General features: G+C 41.7%; 1 protein-coding gene across 1 annotated transcript in view; it reads right to left on the bottom strand.

Annotated features, from left to right (window-relative positions):
* Window positions 1–10,383: 10,383 nt before the first annotated feature.
* Isoc1 (isochorismatase domain containing 1) overlaps window positions 10,384–26,119 on the bottom strand; it is a gene marked incomplete at its 5' end in the record, with an annotated part of 17,388 nt that continues 1,652 nt past the window's right edge. Inside the window, 4 exons of the mRNA XM_005356384.2 lie at window positions 10,384–13,037; window positions 15,449–15,565; window positions 17,322–17,525; window positions 17,640–17,759. Coding sequence (XP_005356441.1) covers window positions 12,891–13,037; window positions 15,449–15,565; window positions 17,322–17,525; window positions 17,640–17,759 — 588 coding nt within the window. The remainder of the gene's footprint in view (window positions 13,038–15,448; window positions 15,566–17,321; window positions 17,526–17,639; window positions 17,760–26,119) is intronic.

The following is a 26,119-nucleotide window of genomic DNA, read 5'->3' as shown; positions in this document are numbered from 1 at the left end:
AGCTGACATTTTCAGGGTTAAACAGGAAACAATAAAACAATTTTGAGAATTATCAGCCAATCAAGCTGACCTAAACATAGTATAATTTAGAAAAATTATATTTTCTCAGAAATTATAATTCTTTTTAAAAAAATCTATAGACTATACTTTAGGAAGTAATGATCATGTGTTCTTCAGTTCATGAAAAGAATTGATCTCAATATATTCATCCCATTTAAAATGGCCCTAAATTAGAAAAAAATATAACTTTTAAACTAACTATTCCTTTTTGCCAGGCACCACCCTGTCTGCTTCAGCATTCTACCCCTGTCTGTCAGAAGTCACTCCTCTGTAATTCTTGGGCTACTGCTTCTCTTAATAGGAGCTGACTTCAAGGCTCTGAACATATCCTACCCAGACTGTTTCTCAGGGCTGTTAGGGGAGCTTTGACTGTTGAGGTAACAACAACTTTAAGAATAGAGAAGGTTTACTTATTGTCTGGTAGAAAAACTCAGTGTCAACCTTGTCCCCAAGGGGCACCCATCTGACACACAACTCCACCCCAGTGGATGAGGGAACAAAGGAAGTCAGCAGAGAACTGCCCATTCTACTTGCAGAGACATGAGCAACAAGGTTCTTTGTTTCTGATCCAGAAGTGCCATGTCTACTGTCACCTCCACAGAACAGTGGCAGGTAAAGTGATCGCTTCAAAACAGGAGAAATTAAATCCCAGACATGACTGTCTCATTTCATCCTGAAAATTCACAAAGTTTCATTATAGTGACTGATTTTATTTTAATACTCGAAACAAATCACAGCGCTCGGTATGAAAAAGGAGCAAGGAAGGAACATAGTACACACTCCACTACTGTTAAGTAATAAATCCATTCTAATTTTGGTCATAATTATGTATGCCACTAAATAAGCTCGCTGGCCTTAAGCTAATATATAATATATTCAGATACTCAGAAGAACTAAAGGCTTTCGGTTTTAGATAAGCATGGCGCTATTAAGAGATAAAATATGTATAAGGTAATTTGTCCAAGTCAGTGACTACTCAACACAGATAAAATAAGCTTTCATCACAGGAAGAACTGAAATCAGAGGTTGGATGAGGTGAAGGCACTGTTTCTTGCTAAGAAAATTGCATGTTTGAATGCAATTCTAAAAAAAAAAATAGTGACAAAATTAGAATTTAGCATATTTCTTTAGCATTTTGCAAATTTCTCAATGAATTTGCTGAAGGAATGAATGTAAAAAAATGTAAGTCTGGAGAAAGCAACCAAACTACAGTTTATCTGAAATGACAAACAGGTCTGTCCAGTACAACAAGAAAAATATTGGAAGTAATGAGCTTCCACATTGCCATCCCTGCAATCCCCAAAGGACATCCATCTGACACACAACTTCACCCCGGCGGATTGAGGAGCAAAGCGAGTCTCTCTCAGAGGTCCCCTAACACCTGACAAGCTGTGTGGCTCCCAGGCAGGCAGAAGGAAAATAGCATCCTGTAACAATAACTACAGAGCCACTGCTTAAATTCCAGCTGGAAATCTAGGGCTAATGTTTTAACCTTTCCACTTCTGGCTGGTCAGCGCTGGGCAGGTCATACACTCTCATTGTTCCTCAGTTACCACCGGGTGCGGATCACCACGTTCATTTTCACTAAGTGCCGGGTACCCAAGGAACATTTCCTATTATGAGAGCCATTTTTTTAAGATATCTGTTGAAACAAATTTTACTGTTTACAATTAATTGATGGATGGGCATAGAACCACAGTAGAATTTAGACGGTATAGAGTTTTCAACCTGAGGATGAGAAATCTCCAAGTGTAACTAACACTCATTCCTAATTGGGATGTTTCCATAAAATTCCTCCCCTCGGAGGTCAGGGAACCCTACAGAAGAGGAGATGGATGAGCCGGTGGTGGCTGAGCCTGAGAAACAAGGTCTTTCAAATACAGCAGAACTGACACGGGTGGAAATCACTGAGACTATGGCAGCAAGCAAAAGGTCTGCGTCAATTCAAGACAGACGAAATTCCAGTGCTGGAGGAGAAGAGGACACGAACTCCATCCCTAACCCAGAGCGATCTCCAGTGGATAAGCGCTCAGCAAGAAAAAATTAGTTTTCTCCAACGAAGTCTTACTGGTTATACAAACCACACTTAAGAATAGACCCCAGTCCGGCGGTGGTGGCGCATGCTTTTAATCCCAGCACTTGGGAGGCGGATCTCTGTGAGTTCGAGGCTAGCCTGGTCTACAAGAGTGAGTTCCAGGACAGCCCGGACAGGCTCCAAAGCTACAGAGAAACCCTGTCTCGAAAAACAAAAACAAACAAACAAATAAGCAAACAAACAAACAAAAAAGACCTCATGCCCAGCAGTAGATGGTCAATACAAAAATGAACTCAATGGCATTCTGCTGGAAGTTCGTGTTTCATAATACGTTGTCTGGGAATTATTTTTATTTATTTATTTCATTTCTTCCCTTACATGTCTTTTGTGCTTATATCTAGTTTCCAGTGTTTTTATGTTTCTTATTTGTGTGAATGTGTGTGTCTCTGTGTCTATGTGGTGTGCATGTGTGTGTGTGTGGGAAGGGTACTTTTTCTTTGACTGTTGCTATTTTAGTAGTTTTCTTGCTTTATCATTTCCTTGTTTGTTTTTATTTTATCTTATCTTATTTTCATTTTTTAGATACCTGTTTGCATTCTAATGAGAGAGAAGGAAAGGGTGTGGATTTGAGTGGGTACGGCGTTAAGTCAAGACAGATGTGAGAGAAGCTGGCGGAGGGGAATGGTAATCAGAATATATTGTCTGGAAAAAATATTTTCAATAGAAAAAGAAATTTCCAAGGGTAAAAAGCTATTAAAAGTGATCAGCAAGTTTAATGCTTTCACTTTAAATCCTTCAAAGGGCCTCTCCTCCAGCACAAGAAGGGAAATCAATCTCTCTCTCTCTCTCTCTCTCTCTCTCTCTCTCTCTCTCTCTCTCTCTCTCTCTCAGTCTTCTATTTAAGATGTCCCTGGCTAGCTGGAGGAATAAATTGCTGACCTCACAGGGCAAAGAGTACTTGCATGTTTTACCAATGTTTTACCAAATTATCCGAAAGGATGAAGACACACAATGCATACATATACGTACACACACAATGCATACATACATGTACACACAATGCATACATATATGTACACACAATACATATATGTATACACAATGCATACATGTATGTACACACAATACATACATATATGTACACACAATGCACACATATATGTACACACACAATGCAACAGGTACTAAAATTGGAATGGTAGCAAACATGTTTTCTTTCTTCATCAATCTATCTCATGTATCTAGGGTTTTCATTTTTAGGGAAACGTCCCTAGATTTCCAATATTTTAATTTATGAGCAAGCCATATTTTTAGTTGGGGCTGCCGAACGGGCTATTTCCAAAGCAAAATTTGCAGTTTACAGAGACTCAGTTCAAAGCTGCACACATTCAATATTTATTAGCAATGGATGCCGGAGTATTAACGATAGGTTCCGAGACACAGCGCCTCATTTCTTGCACTTGCTGTCTGGGGTGGGAGGAACTGCTGATCAAGGAAACAGCTGCAAGAACAAAGAACAGATCGGAGGCCAGGAAAATACACAGTGCAAATAACAATTACATCAAGACACGAAGCTTCATCTATGACAGGTGCGCTCCACACTGACTGTTTTACGTGTTGAAAACTACAGAAAGCTAGCCTACCAGGCAAAAGTGCTGTATTATTAACAGAACAGGGTGCGGGGTGCCTGGAAACTAATCGGTAGCTAATTGCGAGGAGACCATCTGCCTTTCTTCTGCTGACACCATGCGTTTTGTTTCCTTCTTACTTTTCTTTATTATTAGGATGATGAGAAAAACATCAAAATCCCACTATTACCATACTGTCTACTAGGCTTTTCTTTATTTCTTTATGCTAGCAATCGCACAGCTGGCAGGGCAGAAGAACGCAGACATCGCTGTCACGGAATAAACCAAGAACACACGCGTTTATCGAGAGTACAATCTGGCTGGTGTAAACACAGGATGACACTAAGGGGAACCTGCACATCAATGTGCTGCTGGCAAAGGGTGTAGATATTTATTATGAGATTCAAGATGCTTGAAGAAGAACTAAAACCACAAACTTTCCTTTCAGGGGCCAGAGAGATAGTGCCGTGGTTAAGAGCATATAATGTTCTTACAGTAAACCTGAGCTTGGTTCCCATATGGGACAACTTATCCCCACCTGGAACTCCAACTCCAGGGGTCTCACACCCTCTTTTGGACTCCCCTGGCACCAGCACACCAGCATACACATGGGTATGTGCCCACTGCTGCTCAAATTCCTTCCCAGAGGGAAACTAAGCAACGTCTACTCCTTTACTGAAGTCCCAATGACAAACTGAGACACAATTCCATCTAAAGTTCACTTTGGGGAAAAATAAACTAACAAACAATTAACTAATGGGTTTGTTGAGTCTCATTACAGAGCAGAGGTGGGGGGTTTACTTACAGGTGTACGGATGCTCATTTTCCCCCAATAGGCTATACCTGAAAATTCTTTTTCTAAGTGTTAAGGGTCTCTGTAGCCACATAGAAAAAGGCCACCTTGTTTAGTCTTTCCTACCCTCTAGCCTCTTCCCATTGCTGGTTTTATGCCATTTGTCTTTTTAATTGAACAAGGCCTCAGAGCGGGGCTAGTGTATAAAGGTTGACTCAGAGATCATCCCAAATCTTCCCAAGAACCCAAAGCGAATCTGACTGAGAAAGACTGGATTATCTGCTCAGGTCTCAGAAAGGGAAATGGAGGTACCAAGCAGACTTGCCTCCTTTCTGTCTCTGAGGATGAACTTCCTCTTGAGTTTCTTCAAGTAAATAAAGATTCTGTGGGGTTCAACAGAGGTCTCAGCTTCTTTGCAGCTTGTTTCCATGAAGGCTGCTATTCCATCAAGACAACCACCCACATTTCCCCCCTCACTCTGGAACTCACTATGTAGATCAGGTTGGTCTTAAGCTTGGAGATCTATCTGTCTCTGTTGGGGTTAAATACATGGGCCACTAAACCCAAGGGCCACAATTTTGCTCTTCCTCTCCCATCTTCAAAGTCACAACACTCTCCTTCAGAGGAGAAGACCTTTCACGCTTTAACACCATCTTTCAGGAAAAGCAGAGCTGCTCCCTTTTAAAATTATTTAATTTTTGAAATTATATCACAATTACATCATTTTTGTCCTTATGTCTCCTCCCTCCAAGCCCTTCCATATATGCCCCCTTGCTCTTTAAAATTAATAGTCTCTTTTTTGAATAATTTCTTTTACACACATAATATACATATTCGTAATTACATAAGTACAACTTGCTAAGTTGGTATAAAGTTACGTATTTGTTTTCGAAACTGACAATTTGGTATTGGATTATTAATTGGTGTGTTCTTCTCTGAGGAAGCCTTTAATTCCACCACTTTTAGCATTCTTTTGTTGCCTAAAATTCTTTGTATAAGGCAGGGGGATTGTGGGATTTCCCCCCATCCATGTAATAATCTGTATTGTTGTCCTTATTCTGCTCATGTTTAGGCAGCCATGTTGGAGAGACCTCATAGGCAAAGCTTCTGATATTCCTAGGAGTCACAATACACCAGCAAACTCCCTGATTTCCACAGCCCCTCTTCCCCAACGATCCCTGAAACTTAGGTTTGGGAATTGTATTGTAGATGTACCCATTGGGGCTGGGTGCCTCAACTCTGCATTTCAACGGGTTGTGGTTTTCTGTAACAATCTCCACCTGTTGCAAAGAGAAGTTTCCTTGCTGAAGGGCAAGAAGTATACTTACCTGTGGGTCTAAGGACAAATATTCAGAGTGTAGTAGCGATCAGGTTGCTTAGTAAAGTGTGGTTTTCTCTAAGGTCCCAGACTTCACTAGCCCTGATTAGTAGGCTAGGTTGCCAGAATCCCAGGCACAGATTTCTTCTGTTGAGTGGGTCACATGTCCAATTGATGGATAAAGCCGTTAAGTGATACTTTGATGGTACTCTGACAAAGTTTGCTTGGAGTCAGAACTCTGCTAGTGGTGGAGTCAGCCATTAGCTGACCAAAACTAATCACAGATGTTTTGGAAGACAGAAGACACATAGGAGATGAAGTAGTAAGGCGGGGTGGAAAGTGATTATGTGCACTGTTTGGAGAAAGCAACAGAGCAGGTAGGGAAGAGTAATGGTCTCTCTGCTTCTCTTTCAGGCTCTTATCCCAATATTTGACTGCACTTTTACTGATAAAGAATGATTGGAGTAATATTTCATAGAGCCAAAGTATGGGTACCACTACTTCACTCTTAGGGCTATTGTGCTATGCTGGTCATTGCTGTGGTTCATAGACATCACAGCTTGGTAATACTGCTGGTACCTACCCTTCTTTGAAAGCTTGAATGGCAACTTTTGGTTCCATGAAAGCTAGTAATTGGCGGGGAGGCTTTCAGGTCAGTTCTGGCTCAGGAACCCCTGGGTGCTGTGTCTGAAGTACATGCTGTGGTCAATAGTAGGGACTCATCTTCCACTCCTGGGGTCCCCAAGGGCAAAAGCAATAGAAATACCTTGTAGTGTTTTGGCAGTCTCTCGGACAGTGCTGACAAACAAGTAAAAAGAAGCTTCTTAAGCCTGGTGTTAGGGTTTCCGTTAGGTCATCTTTGGCTCTTGGAGGAAGCACTGTCAGCCCAAACAGCAAGAGAACAGGTAAAGCAGATATGTATACATATACATCAACCTGTGTGTATTTTAGGTGGTTCTAAGTAGTTAGCAATATGATCCTTTTGACATTTACAGACATTCTGTGATTTTGACCCTCCTCCCCCATCTTCTGTATTTATCTCTTTTTCCTACCCTTAATGAGATTTTCCCCTACCAATTTCTCTATTTCACCCAGTAGGTCATGTGTACCCTGCCATCTGCCAATCCCTTCACAGTTGTTCCCTTACTGCATCAACTTTTTTTTTTCTTTCATGGTTTCTGCAGTTACATCACAATATGTATCACTTCTAAAAATTTGAAGCCAGGTGTCTCAGGTGACAGAGAACATGAGATGAATGCATTTCTGGGTCTGGGTTACCTTGTTTAATATGTTTTCAAGTTCCATCCATTTACCTGCAATTTCACTTTTCTTTATGGTTGAAGGAACAGTATATATCTCTTTCAGCCTGGCTTTACTCTGTTAAGTCATTGGTCAAAAGCAGCTTCTTCATTAACCAATGGCAATAAAGCATAGTCACAGCATACATCACCTCCCACATCACCCTGCTGAAGTTTGAGGCATCATTTTATTTAAATAGGCCATTTGAGTAATTTTTTTTGTCTTTGTTGTTGTTTCGTTTTCTTATTGTTTTCTAATTTTTTATGTTTTCTGGGTGTTAATCCTTTGTCAGGTAGACAGTAAAGATTCTCTCCCATTCTGTGGGCTTCCTTTTTATTTCATTGTTTCATCATCTGGGGAGAAGGGTTTTAATTTTATAAAGTCCTAGTTGTCAATCATTGGCCTTAATTCTTGGGCAAATTAGATCCTTTCCAGGAAGTCCTTTCCGACAGGTATATATGCAGGGTAGTGCCTAGGTTTTCATCCAGCAATTTCAGTGTTTAGGGTTTCACATTTACCTCTTTGACCAATTTATATTTAGATTTTATTCAATATGATACATATGTCTAGTTTGATTCCTCTGCATGTGAACATCCAGTTATCCCAGTATCATTTATTGAAGATGGTTTCTTTCCACAGAGTATGAATTTGGCATCTTTATCCAATATTAAATGACTGAAGTTAGTTGTTTCTGTCTTCAGTTTTCTTCCATTGATGTACATGTCTGGTTTTGTGCCGGTGCTATGTTATTTTACTTACTACGATTCTGTAATGCAGAATCTAAGATCAGGAATGGTGATATCTCCAGCATTATTCTTTTTGCTCAGGATTGTTTTAGCTATCCTGGGTCTTTTCTGGTTCTACATGAGTTTTAGATTTTCTTTTTCACTTCTGTAAAAAGTAAGATGGGGATTATGATTGGGATTGTTTTGAATCAATATACACCATTTGATAAAATGGTCATTTTCACTATATTGATTCTACCAATCCACAAGCATGAAATAGCTTACCATTTTCTCATGCCTTTCTTTAGAGTTTATAAATTTTCACTGTAGAGGTCTTTCACTTCCTTGGTTAGGTTTATTACTAGACATTTTATTTTCTTTGAGGCTACTGTGAATGAGAATATGTCCATCATCTCTTTCTCTATGGTTTTTGGTAGTGTATATAAAAGATTGATTTGTGTAAGTAATTCTGTATCTTGATACACTGAAGAATTTATCATTTTATAGCTTTCTGGTAAAATTGTGGAAATATCAAATATACAATATATCATCTGTAAATAGAGATAGTTTTTATAAAATTTCATATCCATTTATCTTTCTTTTCATTTTACCTTATTGCTCTAGTATGTGCTTCCAGCACAATATTGACAAGAACTCAAAATACAGTTGGCAAGTAAAAGCAGGGCTTATTTAATGCTCCCCCACCAATGTATAAACTGTTAATAAAACCACAGAGCTATTAATAGGTTGATCATCAGGTCTGGGGAGATGGTTCAGTTGATAAAGTGCTTGCCCCCGGAGCCAAGCAAACTCCGGGTGAACATGGTGGCTTGCCTGTAATTCCAGCTCTAGAAAGGCAGAGCGGGATTCCAAGAGTAAGCTGGCTAGCTAGAACAGTTCAATCAGTGAGGGCTGGTACAGCTGAGGGGATCTGCCGTCAAGAATAAAGTAGAGAATGACCGAGGAAGAGGAAAATGGCAGACATCAGTGTCAGGCTTCCACATACATCTGCACACACAATGACATACACCCTTCCACATGTGCACGACACATACTGGAACATATTTATACAGTCATGCATACCACAGACACTGAATGGGGATGAGGCTCCTCCATCTTGTTCCTGATGTAGTCATTTAAGGTCTGACTCAGAACTGAACCCCCTACCCCTACTCTCTCCTATAGGAAAGTCCCTTAAAAAATCATCCAACCCTACCCCTGCTGCTTTCTGCTTCTGTTAAACTGCTTGCTTGCTCTCCTTGCCTGCAACTGGCCACCAGGATAGGGTTTTGCCTTTAAAAGCTCCTTGCAGAAAGCAGTCGGGACTCTTCTGTGAGAATAGTTCGCCCTCCAGGCAGCCTCCAGCTGGCTTAATAAAAACTCTCAAATTTGGACTCTGATTTTGCAAGTGGTCCTGGGGTCTCTGCCCCCATGGCCAACAAAATATACATGCAATAAAAACAAACAGAATCCTCAGTATTTCTCACATTTGGACATGTGGTGAGCTCACTTAACATCTCTGCTCATCAAATCGTAAGCATTTGTGTCCTAAAACTAAACGTTGTTGGTAAGATGGTTTCTAATTTGTCATACACAGTAAGTAAAACTAATGTAAAAGAACACACAGGTAAGAATTTTAGGAGTCAAGTCCAAGTACGCAAAAATTCATCTTAATTCTATCTATACATAATATACAAATATATGTATATAATATATATACAATATATAACTGCTATATATTGTGATAATTGGTGGGTTGATGTTTTTCAAATCAAGAGTTTAACAGCTACAGCACTGTTCAGCGAGAGCTAAACCAGTCATTCCAGTTTTCTTCATGGGGAAATCTATTTAAGATTATTTGGTGATTAAAATAATTACTGTTTTCATACTGTTTGCTATTCTTTTCTTCAAGTTATTTAGGAAGATAAGCTTTAAAGAAAGCTATCAAGAACAGAGACTGAGTACATAGCACAGAAACAGGAATAGAGGGAGAGCACCCCTCCCCTCCACCTGCCCAAAGCTGCCAGAGGGCACAGCCCAGAAGCTTGGCTCATCAAAGCAGAAGAAGGGTGCACCGGTGAGCATGGGCCTCTCCCAGGCTCGTCTAATGTTCCTCTACTTTGATGACCTCCTAGTATCGCCGATGAAGTGAAAAGCACAGGCTGGAGACACGTAGCTGGTTCTCCTCGTACTGTACACATTTGGAAAAACCATCGCTGTGGTCCAAACACTGTCCCTAAAATCTGCAGTTACAGAACCAAAATGAACCTCTGAGTGGGGTCTTCATCATTCTCCTTAGCTATAAAGTCATACTAACCCAAATATCAATTTTGCAAGGGAAAGTAACCCACTTTAATAAAGAAATGTGCTATTTCAGTGAACATAACAAGAGTATTGGGTTTCCTGGCTGGAGTAAGTTACCAGCTTAATTTTAGATTAAGTTTGCACAGACGTTGTGTATTTCCATAAGGAACCTCATACTGCTCCCAGGCCCCTTGAGATTCAATACACCAGACCCTTCTTGCTTACATCCTTATGTTCTTTATTTATGTCAATAAAAAGGATTTCACCATCCTACAGAGTTACGGACACTTCTGTTCCAAAGCTTAATGTATTACGATCAGTTCAGTTTTCCTATAATCATAAAGTAAAAGCCTTGCCACCTTTTTGGCATGGTTCACAAAACAGGAGAAGGCAAGAGTTCACAATTGTTCTGAGCCTCCGCGTAGTTACATTCCTGGCCCTGATACAGTTGAAATAATTCAATTCACATTGTGTGATGACAATGGCCTTTGAAGATACCCGTGTGCGTTTTTATCCCTGGAGCCTGGAACCGTGCTACGTGGCCAAAGGGTGTTAAGGCTGCAGGTGGAAAAAGGTTGCTAATCAGGGACCTTGAATCACAGGAGATCTTAGGCCAGGCAGGAGGAGGAAGTCAGAAGGGACCTGGGATTAGATCCACACTCACTGCCTGAGAAGATGGCAGTAATGGTAAAAACATACAAATAAAACAAAACCAAAATCAAAAACAAAAACCCGAGTGGATTCTAGAAGCATGGAGCTGCTGAATCTTGATCATCCCCTTTACAGGCTCCAAGAAAGATCACGGCTTTGCCAGACCAGCTTTGACGTCAGCACAGTGAGCCCCACACCTCTCTAGAATTGAGAAGCAAACAGTCTGTTGTTCTCAGACATTGTCTCCAAAGGACAGTAATCCAGGGTCACATAGCTGGCTTCAGCTGTGACGAGGCTTCGCTGCCATGGATTCTCACTGAGATGGGAGAGGTGTGGATACAAGGGAAGCAAAACATTCTAAATTAAAACCTTGCTTCACTGGTGGCAACGCCATTTTATTTTTTAATTTAAATGAAGAAAAAAAGCTAAAATCAGTATTTTAACAAGCTCTCCAGATAATAAAAGTATGAAAAGCACTAGGTCACATTTATTAGAAATTATTTTAAAAGGTAGATAACTCTATGATGCTTCTTTCTCATTTTCTAGAGCAGCGGTTCTCAATCTTCCTAATGCTGCGACAGACCTTTTAGTACAGTTCCTCATGTTGTGAAGACCCCAACTATAAAATTATTTCATCATTACTTCATAACTGTAATTTTGCTAGTCATGATTTGTAATGTAAATACCTGATGCACAGAATATCTGATAAACGAACCCTATATAAGGATCATTAGATCCCCAAAGCATGGTGACCCAGAGGTTGAGAGTCATTATTCTAAAGCAAACATCTGAGCACACCCAAGGACACTAGGCTCTGGTGTCTTAAAAGGCTCAAAGAACAAAACACATTCCTACAGCTCCAACAGGAAGGCCCTGTAACAACTCCATCAGTCTGGGACTGCAAAGGATTCTCCTCCTTTGAAAGCTTCCATTAGTTGTATGATTATAAGTATTAAATCTGCTACCTCTGAAAAGTCACTAGAGTTCCTTGACTAGTATTCATGGAGTCACGGGAAACAAAACAATTTCACCATGTAATATATTTTCTCTAATTTAATACAAAGAGAGTAATGATCCACATATCACAACACACTTTAAAAAGTTTTTAAGCACTAGTAAGTATTAAGTGAAAATAAACCTACTGATGGGCTAACAATGACCGTAGTATTATCCCTACCAAGTCACTTTGATGACGTCAGCAGTAACAATGTTTTAATGGCGGGGAGAGAAAAACACAAAGGGAAACATGGACATTTTAAAACTACATTTTACGTAGTGTTTACTTCTCCGCTAACTCCCGTGTGTACCAAAACATGCACTCAGAAAGACTGTAAAGGCATTATGTCCGGGGAACCCTGTCAGTTATCCAGCCCTGCAAATCACTCCCATCTGTTCACAAAATTAAAATAATCAACGAGCAAGAAAAACATCCAGTGGAAGAAGAACATTAGCATAGATCGCTAGCCAGAGGAAGGAAATCCACAAAGATGGCAACAGGAATAAGAAAAGCAGCACAGTCGAGATGGATACCCAACAGTGAAGATAATTTGCTCTGGTTAAATCAATGCACCTCACTCAGTCAGCAACTCTACACTGTGAGAGACGTCGGTGACAATCCATTGTCCTGTTGGTCAGTTCTCATTCAGGAATCGGTCGCCAGGCAGCCTGGGAAGTGAAAACACCACATCTACACCGACATTACAGGAGATGTTTCACAACTATAGAAAAGTCAGACCATTATGACAGATGTGTTTTATTTCTGTAAAGGACACAATTTAAGAAAACTTCACCAGAGGGAGCACTTTGGAAAGATATGGTCAGAGTATATGATGTAGACAAAACAGGCACCTCCATTGTAATTTGAATAATAAATAAAAGCCCATTAAGAAACAAAGAAGATAAGCAGCACCTGAAGCCTTGACATCAGAACTAAATGCTTGTACCCAAAGGTCTAGCCAGTTAAGTGTTACTAAGAGCTGCAAAGGAGGATTTGCTGTTGACTTAACATTTTAGTTTTAGCAGAGACAAGCGCTCGTCTGGCTTGCCATCCTGTCGGGGATCCCGATCTTCAAGTATCTTATACTTTGGAGAGCAGACCAGACTCAGGGGCACTCGCCTTAATTAGGTTCTGAATTTCCTTGAATTTCGGGTGATCTTTGTCAGCCACCAGCTGTAGCAGAACGGCCTCACTGGTGGTCACGATGATCCCAGTTCGAGCAAGACGCTAGAAAACAGAAACAAGATGTGAGCTAGAATCAGGGTCACAGAATCAACAGAGCAGGGCTCATGACAGAGACTGAAGCAGCAACCAGAGCCTGCCTGGGACAGCACTAGGCCCTCTGCCTACAGGCTGTGGTCATTTAGCTCGGGGCTTTTGTTAGACTCCTAACAGTGGGAGTGGGAGTGTCTCTGACTCTTTTGCCTTCTGTGGGTCCCTTTTATTCCTGCTGGGTTGTCTCATCCAGCCTCGATGTGAGGGTGTGTGCCTAGTCTTGCTCATCAGGCTGCATTCAGCTGATATCCCTGGGAAGCCAGCTCTTTTCTGAAAGGAAATGGGAAGAGCAGTGGGTCTGGGGGAGAAGAGGAGGGCCTGGGAGGGATGGAGGGTGGGGTTAACACTGGTTGGAAGGTAATGTATGAGAGAAGAATAAAGACATAAATGAAATCCACACGAATGTAGGAGGAACGTCCTAGAAATATCTTCACAGCAAACAAGGCTTTGTTTAGTTTGTACGGCTTTGAAATACTTCAAAGTCTGAGCATTACCATGACAATACAGTTTCCCCGGTGCAGGTAGCTGAAGAGAGCTGCCGGCTGAGAGATGGTCCGCTTGACAGCAGCTGTAAAATCTCAGCTTAATAAGAAAGCCTGAAAAGTGGGTCCTAATGAACTCACGCCTGAAGGAGAGCTTACTGATCTTTGCTGCCAGGAGAAGAAGCACCCCTTACTAAAAGCCAGAAAAACCAGTATTTCCAATCTGCATGGGGACAGCTTAACAAACTAAACTTCTACCTATCAGACAATGGTTTCAGGCTCCTCACCCCAAGGCTCTGGGGGTCTCTGAGGAGAAAGGATGGATAGGCTGGAAGAGTGGGAAGTGGTGGACAGCATCAAGGACGTAGTATTTTCTAGGAACACAGGGAAATGCACAAGTGAATTCACAGTGAGTTTAATACCACACAAGAGAACTGCTTAAGCCCCAGACAGATAAAATCCCAGCATAGAGAGGGGAAGGTGGATACACAATTCCACAACTAGCTGAGGAGCCACTGGCATTTGATAGTTACCACGAGAAAGGTGAATTTGAGATCACACTGCAGGGCTGAACTCCAACACAAGACCAGCTGAGCCACACAAACTGAACTTGACAGGCAAAGGACTTAACAAAAAAAAGTAATCTCAAACTTGGATGGGAAGAGATTCGAAAATGGAAAGAGTGGCAAGCAGGGGAATGCTGGAGAGAATTGAATATGCTCAAAAAACATTGCATGAAATGCTCAAATAAGTATAATTACTGTAATAAATAAACAAACAGCAAACTTCTATCCATAATAACTACAGGGATTCTACTCTCTAGAGGAAAATCAAGAAGGGAGGCCGACCAGGCTGCTACCTATGGCCTGTTGCCCTTGGCCTTTCCTCTTCTGCCCATTCCTTTTGAATGCTTGATGGCACTCTGGGCTACAGAGCTGATGCAGTTCCAACAGAGAACAATGCATAAGTCAGTTTGTACCCAGAGTACTGTATGATCTCATGACAACAACAAACCCTTCAGCATTTATTTAAAATTGCTTCGAGTGTGTGTGTGTGTGTGTGTGTGTGTGTGTGTGTGTGTGTGTGCATGAACATGTCCACACATTGTTCGGTGTCAGTGGGTAACATTTAAGATTAATTTCTCCCCTTTCACTGTGGGATTTGGGAATTGAACTCAGGTCACCAGGTTTCTTCACCAAGCTCTTTTACCTCTGAGTCATCTTGCTAGCCCTGCACTGATCATTCTTAATAAAAAAAAGTAAGTAGTTTAACAATTCAGAAATTAGATCCATATATACATTCAAACTTATTGGTGAATTAGATATGATAAGTCTGAGAGGGAGACACACACACCTTCTGGAGTGAAACCCTCCCCAGGATTAAGTGCTAGCCTCAACAGTCCTGGAACAGAAGGGGCTTAGTTCAGATGGTTATTAGGCAACACTGACAAAGAAGGGCTGATCCAGTGTCAGCCAGGAGGCACTCGCTTAGAAAAGGCTACTCAGACTTGGATCCATTCTGCCAGAGTCTGGGGCTAGATGTTGCTTGAGTTAACCTGCCTGAACCAATTGCGATTCTATAAAATTCAGTCCCGGCTCCTTGAGACATCTCAAGTAGCTCAAGTTGAACACTGCAGTAAAGTGACCATAAAACTATCAAGGAATTTTTAGCATCTCTAGAAATCTAAGCCCAAGGGAAAACTGTAAGACTGTAACTGAACGGCCAGTTAGTGCACAGTTGCTTCTCTGAAAAGCAATGGCCTTGATATGCTGAGACCAAGCTATGGTTTAAAAGGCAAAATATTAGGGACTGCTAAATATCCAAGTCTTGTAATCATTCAGAAAACTCGACGAAGAACTTATTTTTAAGTAGAGCAAGTACCTCAAGAGCAAACATCCTGTCCATCATGCTTCTTGAGGAGGTGGCATCGGCAACGATGTGAACCTCGATGCCTCGGCCGACCAGCTCCAGGGCGGTTTGCTGGATGCACACGTGTGTCTAGCAGGGAAGCAAAGTATCACATGTAAGAAAGCAGGAAACCGTTGGCGCTTTATATGAGTTCAAAAAGGATGCAAGAGGTCACTGGAATATTTAACAGCACTGTTTAGGCTCTCTTGAGCTAGGCAATCTCTCTCTCACACACACAACAGCATTTCTCCAGACCAGGAGCTGGCTTTATCAATGTTTCTCAAGGTCACACTGAACAGACTCTCAGAATTCCCCGAAGTTTCTAATGACTTTCAGCGAAGCCCTAGGAGTGGCCTTGAGAAAGGTCACTATTGTCACTCCCCTGGGGCCACTGGCATTTGCATTTGTGTCTACACTCACATCAAGTACACAAGAGGCTGAGCTGCAGGACTGAGAAAGTACTGGGGAAACTGAGTCATACAGAAGTGAAGACAGGGGAAACCCATAAGAACATTCTGTAAATATACATTAGGGCAGATCAGAAAGGACTGAGAATCAAATGGCTTTCCCCATTCAGTTTGGGCTCCAGTTAGCCAGGTAGTTTTGAGCATAAATCAGCATTATCTAGCGTTGTTTTATTCATGTGAAAATAAGGACTTACTCAGTATCTATTACCATTACTGTACAGACCCTGTCTTCGCAGGCATTGACTTGTAGCCTTGCCTTAGAGGACACAAAGCAAAATCTCCCTCTAAGGGTAACTACGTTACATAACCAGCAAGTTACATTTTCAGTAGCGCCACCATGCCCGGCGCCGACTGTCCTCACATGACTAGAAAGCTCTGGTGAACCACCAGCTACTACCTCATGTAAACAGTCCTAAAGCGCTCCGCTGCTCAGAAACTATTTCACCTGAGCATGAGAGCTAAGTATGATGACCAAAAAACCGTGCAAAAGCCACCACATTTGGACCACATGTTCACACACACACACCGCCTCTCTAATTTCATGGCTGAACTGAAAATATAAGAAAATACTTAATGGGCATCAAACTTAAGATTACATTTTTTTTCTGCTTTGAAAATCCACTATGATAAAACCTTATTATCAAAATATAACCATTTGTTTGTGTTATTTTATCGCACTGAGTTAATAATTTTCTTCATAAATTTTAAAATTTCAGCACAACATTTGTTTAAAAAAGATAGAAATAAGCTGAGTATGGAGGCACAGTCCTGAAATTTCTGCATGCAGGAGGATTGCTATAAGTTCAATGCCAGCCTAGGTTACAATATGAGTTCCAGGCTATTTAGCAAGGTCCTATCTCAAAAAAATAAATAAAATAAAATGTAACAAGTCAACTGAAATTGGCACTAGGAATCCATAAGTATGTTTTTTTCTTTTCTTCAGAAGAGTAGGTATACAAACCTACTTGCAGGATGGTGAACTATATAACCTTGAGAATGGGGTGAAGTGGGTGCCCCTAGTGAAGACCACTAACACACAAATAAAATAATGAATGCCTTTAGAGAAAACGCAGGTGGTTCTCGCGACAGCCGAGGATCACTGGCCTGGATTCAAATGCTGCCTCCTCACTGGCCGGCTGACTATTGGCAAGGCACTGACATGGCTATACTTTAGTTTCTTGTCTGTGATCCTGGCAGACCAAGGGTACACAGCTCACAGGGTTGTGAAAATTGAAGGTGGTGACAGCCACAAGGCATTCAAATCAGTACCATGAGGGTGAAGGACACATAGCCAGTGGTGGCCACTTCCCCTCAGGGCCCCTCACTCCTAGCTTCCTGTAAATAAGATCTCACATCCCCAAACCCAAGAGGGTGCTTACTTCTACTCCAAATAGTACAACACTGCGGACGCCAGGAATCTCGGCTAAGGCCGCTTCCACTTCCGGTAACACCATAGAAAACTTGGTCTTCGGAAGAACCAGTTTGACACCTGTTAAGTCGATCTCTTGCACCGTGCTGCCAAGGCCTTTGGGATACTGTTCTGTTATGATAACTGGAATTCCTAATATCCGAGCTCCTTGTAACTGAAAGAAATGTACCAAACAAAATTATAAAAAAAAATGTGTTGAGTAGCGGTACGAATGTATATTGTGCCTCAGCAGATTGGAACAGACAGACAGACAGACAGACAAACATACCAGTCTCTGTCCCACACTGATAATGTCTCCAAAGTACTTGATGGCTGGTCGGAATCTTTCCTGCATGTCACAGCAGAAAAACACAGTGCTGGGAGGCGTGAGGTTTCCCAGGGTCGTAAGCTGAGGAAAGAAGACAAGGATGATCTGGGGTTTGTATTACAGTGACATTACATTTAAGGCCAGGGGAAGTCAATGTGAGAAGAAAATGTTCCTATGGTCTCTCTCAGAAAGCAAACGTAACATAACCAATACCACAAGAAAGTATCCAAGCCGGGTCGTGGTGGTGCAGGCCTTTAAATCCCAGCACTTGGGCGGCAGAGTCAAGCAGATCTCTGTGAGTTCAAGCTCAGCCTAGTCTACAGAGTGAGTTCCAGGACAGGCTCCAAAGCTACACAGAGAAACCCTGTCTCAAAAAACAAACAAACACAAAAACAAACAAACAAAACCAAAGACATTCTTCAAACTGCACTTGGTAGAGAAGGGAGAAATAAAGCAAAGACTAACAATATCTAAATGTTTAAAGAATGTTAATATATTCAGAGAAAAAAACATTTTAGTCAATTAAAAATGTGTGCATGTTTCAAAGGATTCCTTTCATCTAAGGAGAAGTTAACATCTAATGTTAATTTTTACAATAGCACACTTGAATAGCATTCATTGATATAAAAATATAAAAGAAACTATCCAAAAATTAGCAGGTAGTTACACGTTACATATAATTTGAATATTTTTTCTTATACTCTTTATTTTTGAGTGTATTTAAAAGCATTTGTTGAATGTTACTGTGAATATAGCTTCAATATTTACAATAATAAAAAATATCTGGTAGTAGTATTACAGGCAAGGAAATTATATTTTAAATTATCTCATGCAAAGAAAATAGCAATTTAAAAAACAATCTGTAGCAGAGACCATAAGACACAAAACTAAAAACAAACAGAAAACAAACTAATTCATAGCAAATACAAAACCACTGGTCTCAAGAAAAAATAAGAAGAAGCCACTTGCCAGGGTGACTTCTGGAGGGTAGTAAACGACACACGGAAACTGCCCAGGGATGGCAGGAACTAAAGGCTGAATTGTTACACATTATCACGAGTGGGGAAATTAATGAATTAGGAAGGAAACCGGGAATCAAATTTCCAAGATTCAGATCTGCTGCAGGGAACCCACTCCAACAGTCAGGGCCCTTGAGGAGCCTCGTTAACTATAAAACTCACACTGAACACAGGAATTCAGCTTCGCTAGAGAACTGGAAGCCCAAGGTGCTTCACTTTCCACCTTGCGAGATAAAGAAAGTGTTTGGTCCAGAACAAATGTCATTACTCCTCTTAGTCACCCACTAAAACCCCTCTAATTAGGCTAAATTACCCATAGATATCAATTATTAATAATTTCCTGGAGAAGCCTATGTACCAATTGCATGGCTGTAGCCTCGGCAGCAGCTCAGCTCCAGACCTGGCCTTACCATCCCTGCATAAGGCAGACTCAAGAGGAGACAAGACCTCCGTGGATTATCGGGGCCTCGGAAGCAAATGTCTTATGGCCAGTGCTGAGGCCATGCTAACTGTTCTGATGGCTTTTGTCTGTGCTCTGGCTGCTGACTCTAGGACTTTCATCTCCCACTGCAGCCGAGGCTACAGCGTGCACACTCAACCATCGGTGATGGAGAACCACCTGCCAGTCAATACTACGGAGAGACTCCAACTTTACCAATAAAGCATTATTAGTAAAGTAAGTGCTCACGTGCTTGGGCTGTTTCCTCACTCTTTTCAAATCGTAGCTTTTACCTGTTTGTTTGTTTATGTATATTTATCGTGTGTGTGTGTGTGTGTGTGTGTGTGTGTGTGTGTGTGTGTGTACATGCAAGCTCGAGGATTTACACTGGGAAGCCGGGCGGCAACTCCAGAGACTCTTCTCTCCTCCTGCCACTGGACCTCTGGGGTTAGACCTCAGGTCATCAAGCTTGGTGATAGCACCTTAATCAGCTGAGCCTGAGTGCCTGCCTAATCCCATAGTTTAGCCATTTCCAAAGCAGGAACATGACCTACACACAGAAGCCAGGAAGACCAGCTTTAGTGTATTCAGGATATTGTTTTTAAAAGCAATCACTACAAATGACTTACGCGTTTTTAAATCCCAGTAAACACTGAGTCTTAGTTCACTGTGTTCAACAACTATCTCCTTCATAAATCTGAACAGGAAGTATCACAGTGCCTCTGTGATTAAGGTATATGCTAGAAAACAATTTACTTATAAAAGCGGCCTCTTTTTTGAAATTATGGTAATACAACTTAATCAAACTTGCCGTTTGCCAGCAAGTTTGCCCAGGAAACCTCTGGCAAGCACATAAGCTTGCTAACAGTCAAGCGCTGACATGCTCACAGTTCACAGACACCCAACTATCCACACAGACAGGTCACAAAAGCTCCCCACCCCAGCTCTCCCATACCAACTCAATCTACATAGTTTAACATGGTAGGCCCTGAAAGGAGGCTGGCAGTCTACATTCTAAATTCACAGAAAGCAAGAGAGTTACCAACAATTAGCAATATAGTGCTGGAGGCAGACAAATTAACAGTGGCAGGAATTAACAGGGGAGATGGGGAAAAAAATATCCAAAATAGAAGAAAAGCAAGCCAAACTTAGTTCCACTGGCGTCTGGCGAGGTAGTAACACACTGTTCTAAATTAGGAAATGCCATTCCAGTATTCATTTAGAGTGTCAAAAAAAAAGAGAGGGGGGAGAATATGTCAAATAATACACTATTTAGAGGAACCACAAGAGAAAAATGGTCAAAATATTAAGTTATTTTGTTAAATTAGTGTTGAGATACTAAGTTAAATTTGAATAAGTCCTTACCTAGTCAGAAATCTGAATGTATGGTCTGAGGTCAGAAGGATAAGCAGCCCTAAAGCCGTCCTCACCCCACAGAACCCTGTTCCGTAAACAAAGAAAGATGCTACAGTGAGCAGTGACATGCTTGATTGTAAAGATAGGTTTTCTGATTGTGCAAGCCACAGATATTTCCCTGGACCCTTGACTGTGGCTGCCCTTGGCAAAAGCCTGCCCAAGGTAGAGTGAGAAAAACCAATGAGCTAGGCGAGCCTCCTGCACGCCACAATGTCACAACACACTGTTGTACTTGACGGGAGAATGGACTTCCTGGGTCCTCAGGGTCCCACAATCTCAGTTTACCCCTAAGAAAAACACTGTGCACGTGAAGCCTGAGGACACCCACCCAAGCACCTGACTAGTGCTCTAACACTGTCAAGGCCATTCATAACAATCATAATCAAAGAAAGTGTCGTAGTCCTGAGGGTACAAGGTCAGTAAGCATGTGGATCTAACTATATCCTGACCCGGACTGTGGATAAGATCATCCTGAAATACAAATCAGAGAAAAGACAAGAAGAAAAAGCTACTAAAAACCAGTGTGCAGGGGCTGTAGAGCTGGCTCACTGGTTGGTCAAAAGCATTCACTGTTCTTCCAGAGGACCCAGGCTTAGTTCCCAGCATGCTCTGGGCAGCTCACTACTGCCTGTAACTCAAGATGCAGGATGCTGCCCTCTTCTGAACTCCGCAGGTGCCTGCACTCACGTGCACACACCCACTGTTTAACCGTTATTCCTGGTTGTCAACGTGACCGTATGTGGACGAACTATAATCCGGAAATGGAGGGCACACCTGTGATCTGATCTTGAGGCTGGAAGACACAGCCTCTGACCCAGATCTTGAGGTAGGATGACATATGCCTTTAATCCAGACCCTGAGGTAGGAAGATTCACCTTTAATGTAGGCCACACTTTGCTGGATGCCGATATAAGGGCAATGGAAACTGAAAGGTTTTCTTTTTGACCTGCTTGCCCTCACCTTGCCAGCGCATCCATTCCTTCACTGGCACTGGAGTCTACTTCTTCAGGATTCCAGCATATACTGCAGACCAGTGGAGATACCCAGCCGCGTGGGGCTGAGCAGCTACTAGATTCCTGAACTTTCTGTTCACACCCAGCCACTGTGGTGCTGCAGCCTGTATGTCATTCCAATAAATTCATATATATAGAGAGAGATTCATTCCACAAGTTCTGCAACTCTAGAGAACCCTGACTAATACACTCACACAGATACACATATGTACTAAAAAATTAAAAATAATAAAAAAACAATTTAAAAAATATCCATTGGGCAGCTAAGTTCATAGTAAGTCATCAAGCTAGTCCTTTGGTTGTGACAAATGAACCACACAAAAGGACAATATTAACAACAAAGGAATCAGTGGGACAGGGCAATACAGAAAGTATGTACTATCTAATCAACTGCAGCATAACTCTAAAACAAAAGACTTCCAAAATGCAAGTCTTCTTTAAAATACAAATATTGGCTTCCGTGGGCCATGGTAGTTGGAGATAAGTTATGACTGTGGAAATAACCTCAGATCCACCAAGTCACAAAAGGAACAAAAACCAAAACCAAAAAATTCTAACCATATTACCCACCTAATGTAATCCTATCTCCTCCCTATCCCTAAACGCACACAGATTCCAACAAGACGCTGTTAGGATTCAATTCAATTATAATTCAGGAATTTCTTATCCAACTCAAAAAATTTAATTAAATCTAAATCGCAGGTATCTAAGAGTATTGCCAATGGCCCAAAATATACGTTTTACAACTGGCAGATGATCAATGCTGCCTTGATGAAAGCCAATCTGACCGAGTATCTTCACAAGCAAAAATGGAGCATCTGCAAATCAGTGTGGATTCAAAAAGCAAATCACCTACAAATACATGCATAGACATATTTAAATATAAAAGTTTGATTATTTTAATCAGTAGCTTCCTGAAACAGGAGTTTGAGAGATAGAATTTAAGTGGAAAAGTCATTGTTCACTTCCTTTAGACCCTCCATAGTGTGGCTTTGACCTTAGATTTCATACTGAGGAAAACAGTAGAGTACCTACAGACTTGTCACAGTCTGATATTACCATGCATTTTACAAAAGGGTCATGGGCCACTCAGCAACACACACACACACACACACACACACACACACACACACACACACACACTGATATATACCAGTTCCTGGAATGGAAGTAAGATATGGTATTGAATAGTGCAAAGTCATTATTGAAATTCCTAACCCCAACACCGGAGAGAACATCCTTCCAGGGAGCTAGAGTCCCTGTGCAGGTCACTTGATTTGAGATAAAGTCACCCCACCCATTGAAGTAAGGTGTGTAAGTAACTGCCAAGACTGGTGTCTGTATGCTAAGGAGATGCTTCTACAGAGAGATGGACAGACAGACACACAACAAAACTGCCTTGGCCAAGAAAGCAGGGACTGGAGTGATGTTCTCTGCAAGCCATGATCTTCCACAAACAGGTGGAGAAGGTCGTGAAAGATTCTTCCTCTCAGCCCCTCGGAAGGAACCATTCCTGCCCACACCCTTGGGCTCTGGCCCCCAGAAATCTGAGAACGTCTGTGTTGTTCCAGTCCCTCAAGCTAACAGTGCCCATGATAGTCCCTGTGCCACAGTGTTTAGGGATGGGAAATGTGGTAAGACAGGTGATTTGCCTTCTAACATGGGTAACCTATTACCATCACAAGATCAATATGATCTACTTAAGTAAAAGTCTGAAGGGGATCGAGGGATCAGGACTGAAGTCCTGTTTCCAACCCAACTGCATAGCTTCGGTAAGGGGTAAGGCTCTGTGACCCGGTATCTCCTCATTTAAGACAGAGGTTTCCCCACCCCTCACAGGCAGCCTTCAAGGATTCCAGACACAGCCCAGGCCTGTGGGCATTAGAATCTCCGTCCAAATCTCGGTTTCACTATGTTCAGTTATACAATTATAGGTAAATCATTAACATCTTCCAATATAATGTCCTAATCTTTAACACAGTTAAGAAAAACAGTATTTTTCTTCGGCTGTGGTGAGATTCTGCAAAACAAACATTTGAGTCAGCACAGGCTGGGATAGGAAGCTCTCTAATGAGATTAAAGATGATTTATCATCAAGATCGCTCCAGAAAAATCACTGCACTAATTTAGTGTGCAGAATTAGGAAACTCATTCATAAAGTGTATTTCCAGACACCACCAAAAGGCTCATCATCGGATGATTTATTTCTGGCAAAACAGATTCTGAGTCTTTTCGTTTAGATGGCAAGGGAATATTTCACTGTAGCTTTTAGAACATACGTACCTACTCTGAGCACTGACGTCCCTGGTATAATATTACACCTGCAACTTATCATAAAGTCTGAGCTCTCTGACTCCCCAGGCAGGCCAGCTGTGCCTACCCACTGAGAGCCGAGACCTGAGGGATCTCCTGAGACTATGCCTCAAAGGGATGAAAGCCGAACCTGGGCCGAGCCAAGAGCACACTGACATTTAAATCTACATTTAGATTCCCCTTGACTAACTAAATGGAAGAAAGAAAAAGGAAAAAAACCAATCAAATGCAGGTCACATGCAGCTCCCACTCTCCAAGGCAGTTCATTTATAGGTGCCAGCTAATTTACTCCCAAGGAACAAAGGGATACAATGGGTATTACTCGGCAATGCCGCAAGTTTTCAAGCCCCCCCATACCTCGATAATCATATATCCCATAACTCCCTCTGTCCATCAAAACAATAGGCTGGAGATAACACCCTAAAGTCAGGACCTAGGCACCTCTTCTCAGTGTCCCCTAAAGCACACTGTCCCGCCAGATACACCCTGCCAGTTTCGTCACTCGGTCTGAGAGTGAGGTTATCCCTGTGTTTTTCCTGTGACACCCAAACAAGCTAAAGCAAAGGTCCTAGAATCAGCATCTCTACCTTCCATCAGCGAGCCACCAGCAGGCCATATTTTGTTCCTTCTTCTTTGTATTTCTGCCTTTCCTCCTTGACTGTCTCTTCTAGTAAGACGTCTATGCCCCACCCTCAAAATAAAAATCTTACTAGAACGTGAAAGCCAGACCCAAGTCCTCTCCCAGTTAACTGCCCTAAGAACATGTCAAAATAACCTGCCTAGAGCAGCTCGTATCTCTTGCTCTCAAGAGCTGCCAAAACCTTCCCTCCTGTCTGGCCTGTATCTTCCTGACAGCATCCATTTCTTCCTGTCATCTTCTGCTTGGGCTCTTTCTGCCCTGGACAAAGTGTGAGACCGTGAGATGATGCCTGGCTTTGTGTGCGTCTCCAGCATTCCACGTCTGCATCCTGCAGATTTGGAAAGTGAGTCATCATAAAAGACCTAAACTTCTACTCCACCATCCCTTCATTAACATCCCGTCTCCAAAGCCTCTAAATTCATCAGACTCCAGATACACAAACCATGAATGAAACATGAGCTGTGTGTCTTCAGCTACCTGCGCTGTCAAGCAGACATTTAGTCACTGACAGGGTATTTTTAAAAAGGAGTCCCTAAAAAGTTATCACACTCTAGTGTTGGCAATAGAGATCTTCAAGATTAGCTCCCAAAGAATTGTTGCCAACCTCTGGGGCAATGTGGCACAGCCACCTACTATTATTGCACAAGGTCATTGCCCACACAGAGAACAGCACACGGAACTAGTAGTCCCTGCCTCGAGTCAAAGGGAACAGGGCCTACCATCCCCATCGCTCCCACCTCCCCAGGAGCCACCTTGAGTCTGCCTAAGAGGCAGGTGTTCATAGGAAAAGAGCAGGGGGCAGCATCAAGAGAAATGAACAAACAGAAGCTCAAGTCTGACTCGCTTTCCAAACTGCTCCACATTCTCACCAAACGCGAAAAGAGCCACGCTGTGGCAGATATCCAGACATTCAGTGAAGACTTCCTGATGCTTTGCTAGCTTGGCCATTATAACCATGCCATCCAGGGCAACTTGCTAACCTTCCCACCTCCCAATGCTCTGCTCTTCAGAGAAATAAACCTCATCACTTCTCCAACAAGAATTGAATCCAGGCTTGCATCCACTATGAAGCGCACTCAAAGACGTCACCTCAGTGTGGAATGAACTCTTCTGCACGTAAAACACCCACGTCAGTAAGGTAATACAGGAATATTCCAGAAAACAGAGTAGCAATGAAAGAAGTATCTTTTCGGAAAATACATCCATGTACATAAATACACGCGTGTGTATGTCATATCCTATGTAAAATATTCTTTCATATTAGCTACAATTATGCTGGGAAAAGCACATGACTGAAAGAAAGTATGACAATTACTAAAGTGAGAATATCCAAGTATTTGTATGTACTTCAAAACACAGACATATACATAAGGAAAGGAATTCTTGGGTTATTTAGTGAGGAAAAAAATACTATTTGTTAGTAGATAAAAAAGAATAGTGCTACTGCTATAATGGTTGTTTTAAACATCATTACGAAAAATCAATTATATATAAAATATTTCAAAAGCCAGAATGACCTGAATTATACATTGTCTTTTCAGCATGAATGTCTGTCTCTGCTCTCTCTCTCTCTCTCTCTCTCTCTCTCTCTCTCTCTCTCT

The sequence above is a fragment of the Microtus ochrogaster genome, chromosome 18 (genome assembly GCF_000317375.1).
Source record: "Microtus ochrogaster isolate Prairie Vole_2 chromosome 18, MicOch1.0, whole genome shotgun sequence".
NCBI classification, from domain to species: domain Eukaryota; kingdom Metazoa; phylum Chordata; class Mammalia; order Rodentia; family Cricetidae; genus Microtus; species Microtus ochrogaster.
Note: the sequence above shows the minus strand (reverse complement) of the source record. Positions and strands in the feature narration are given on the sequence as shown.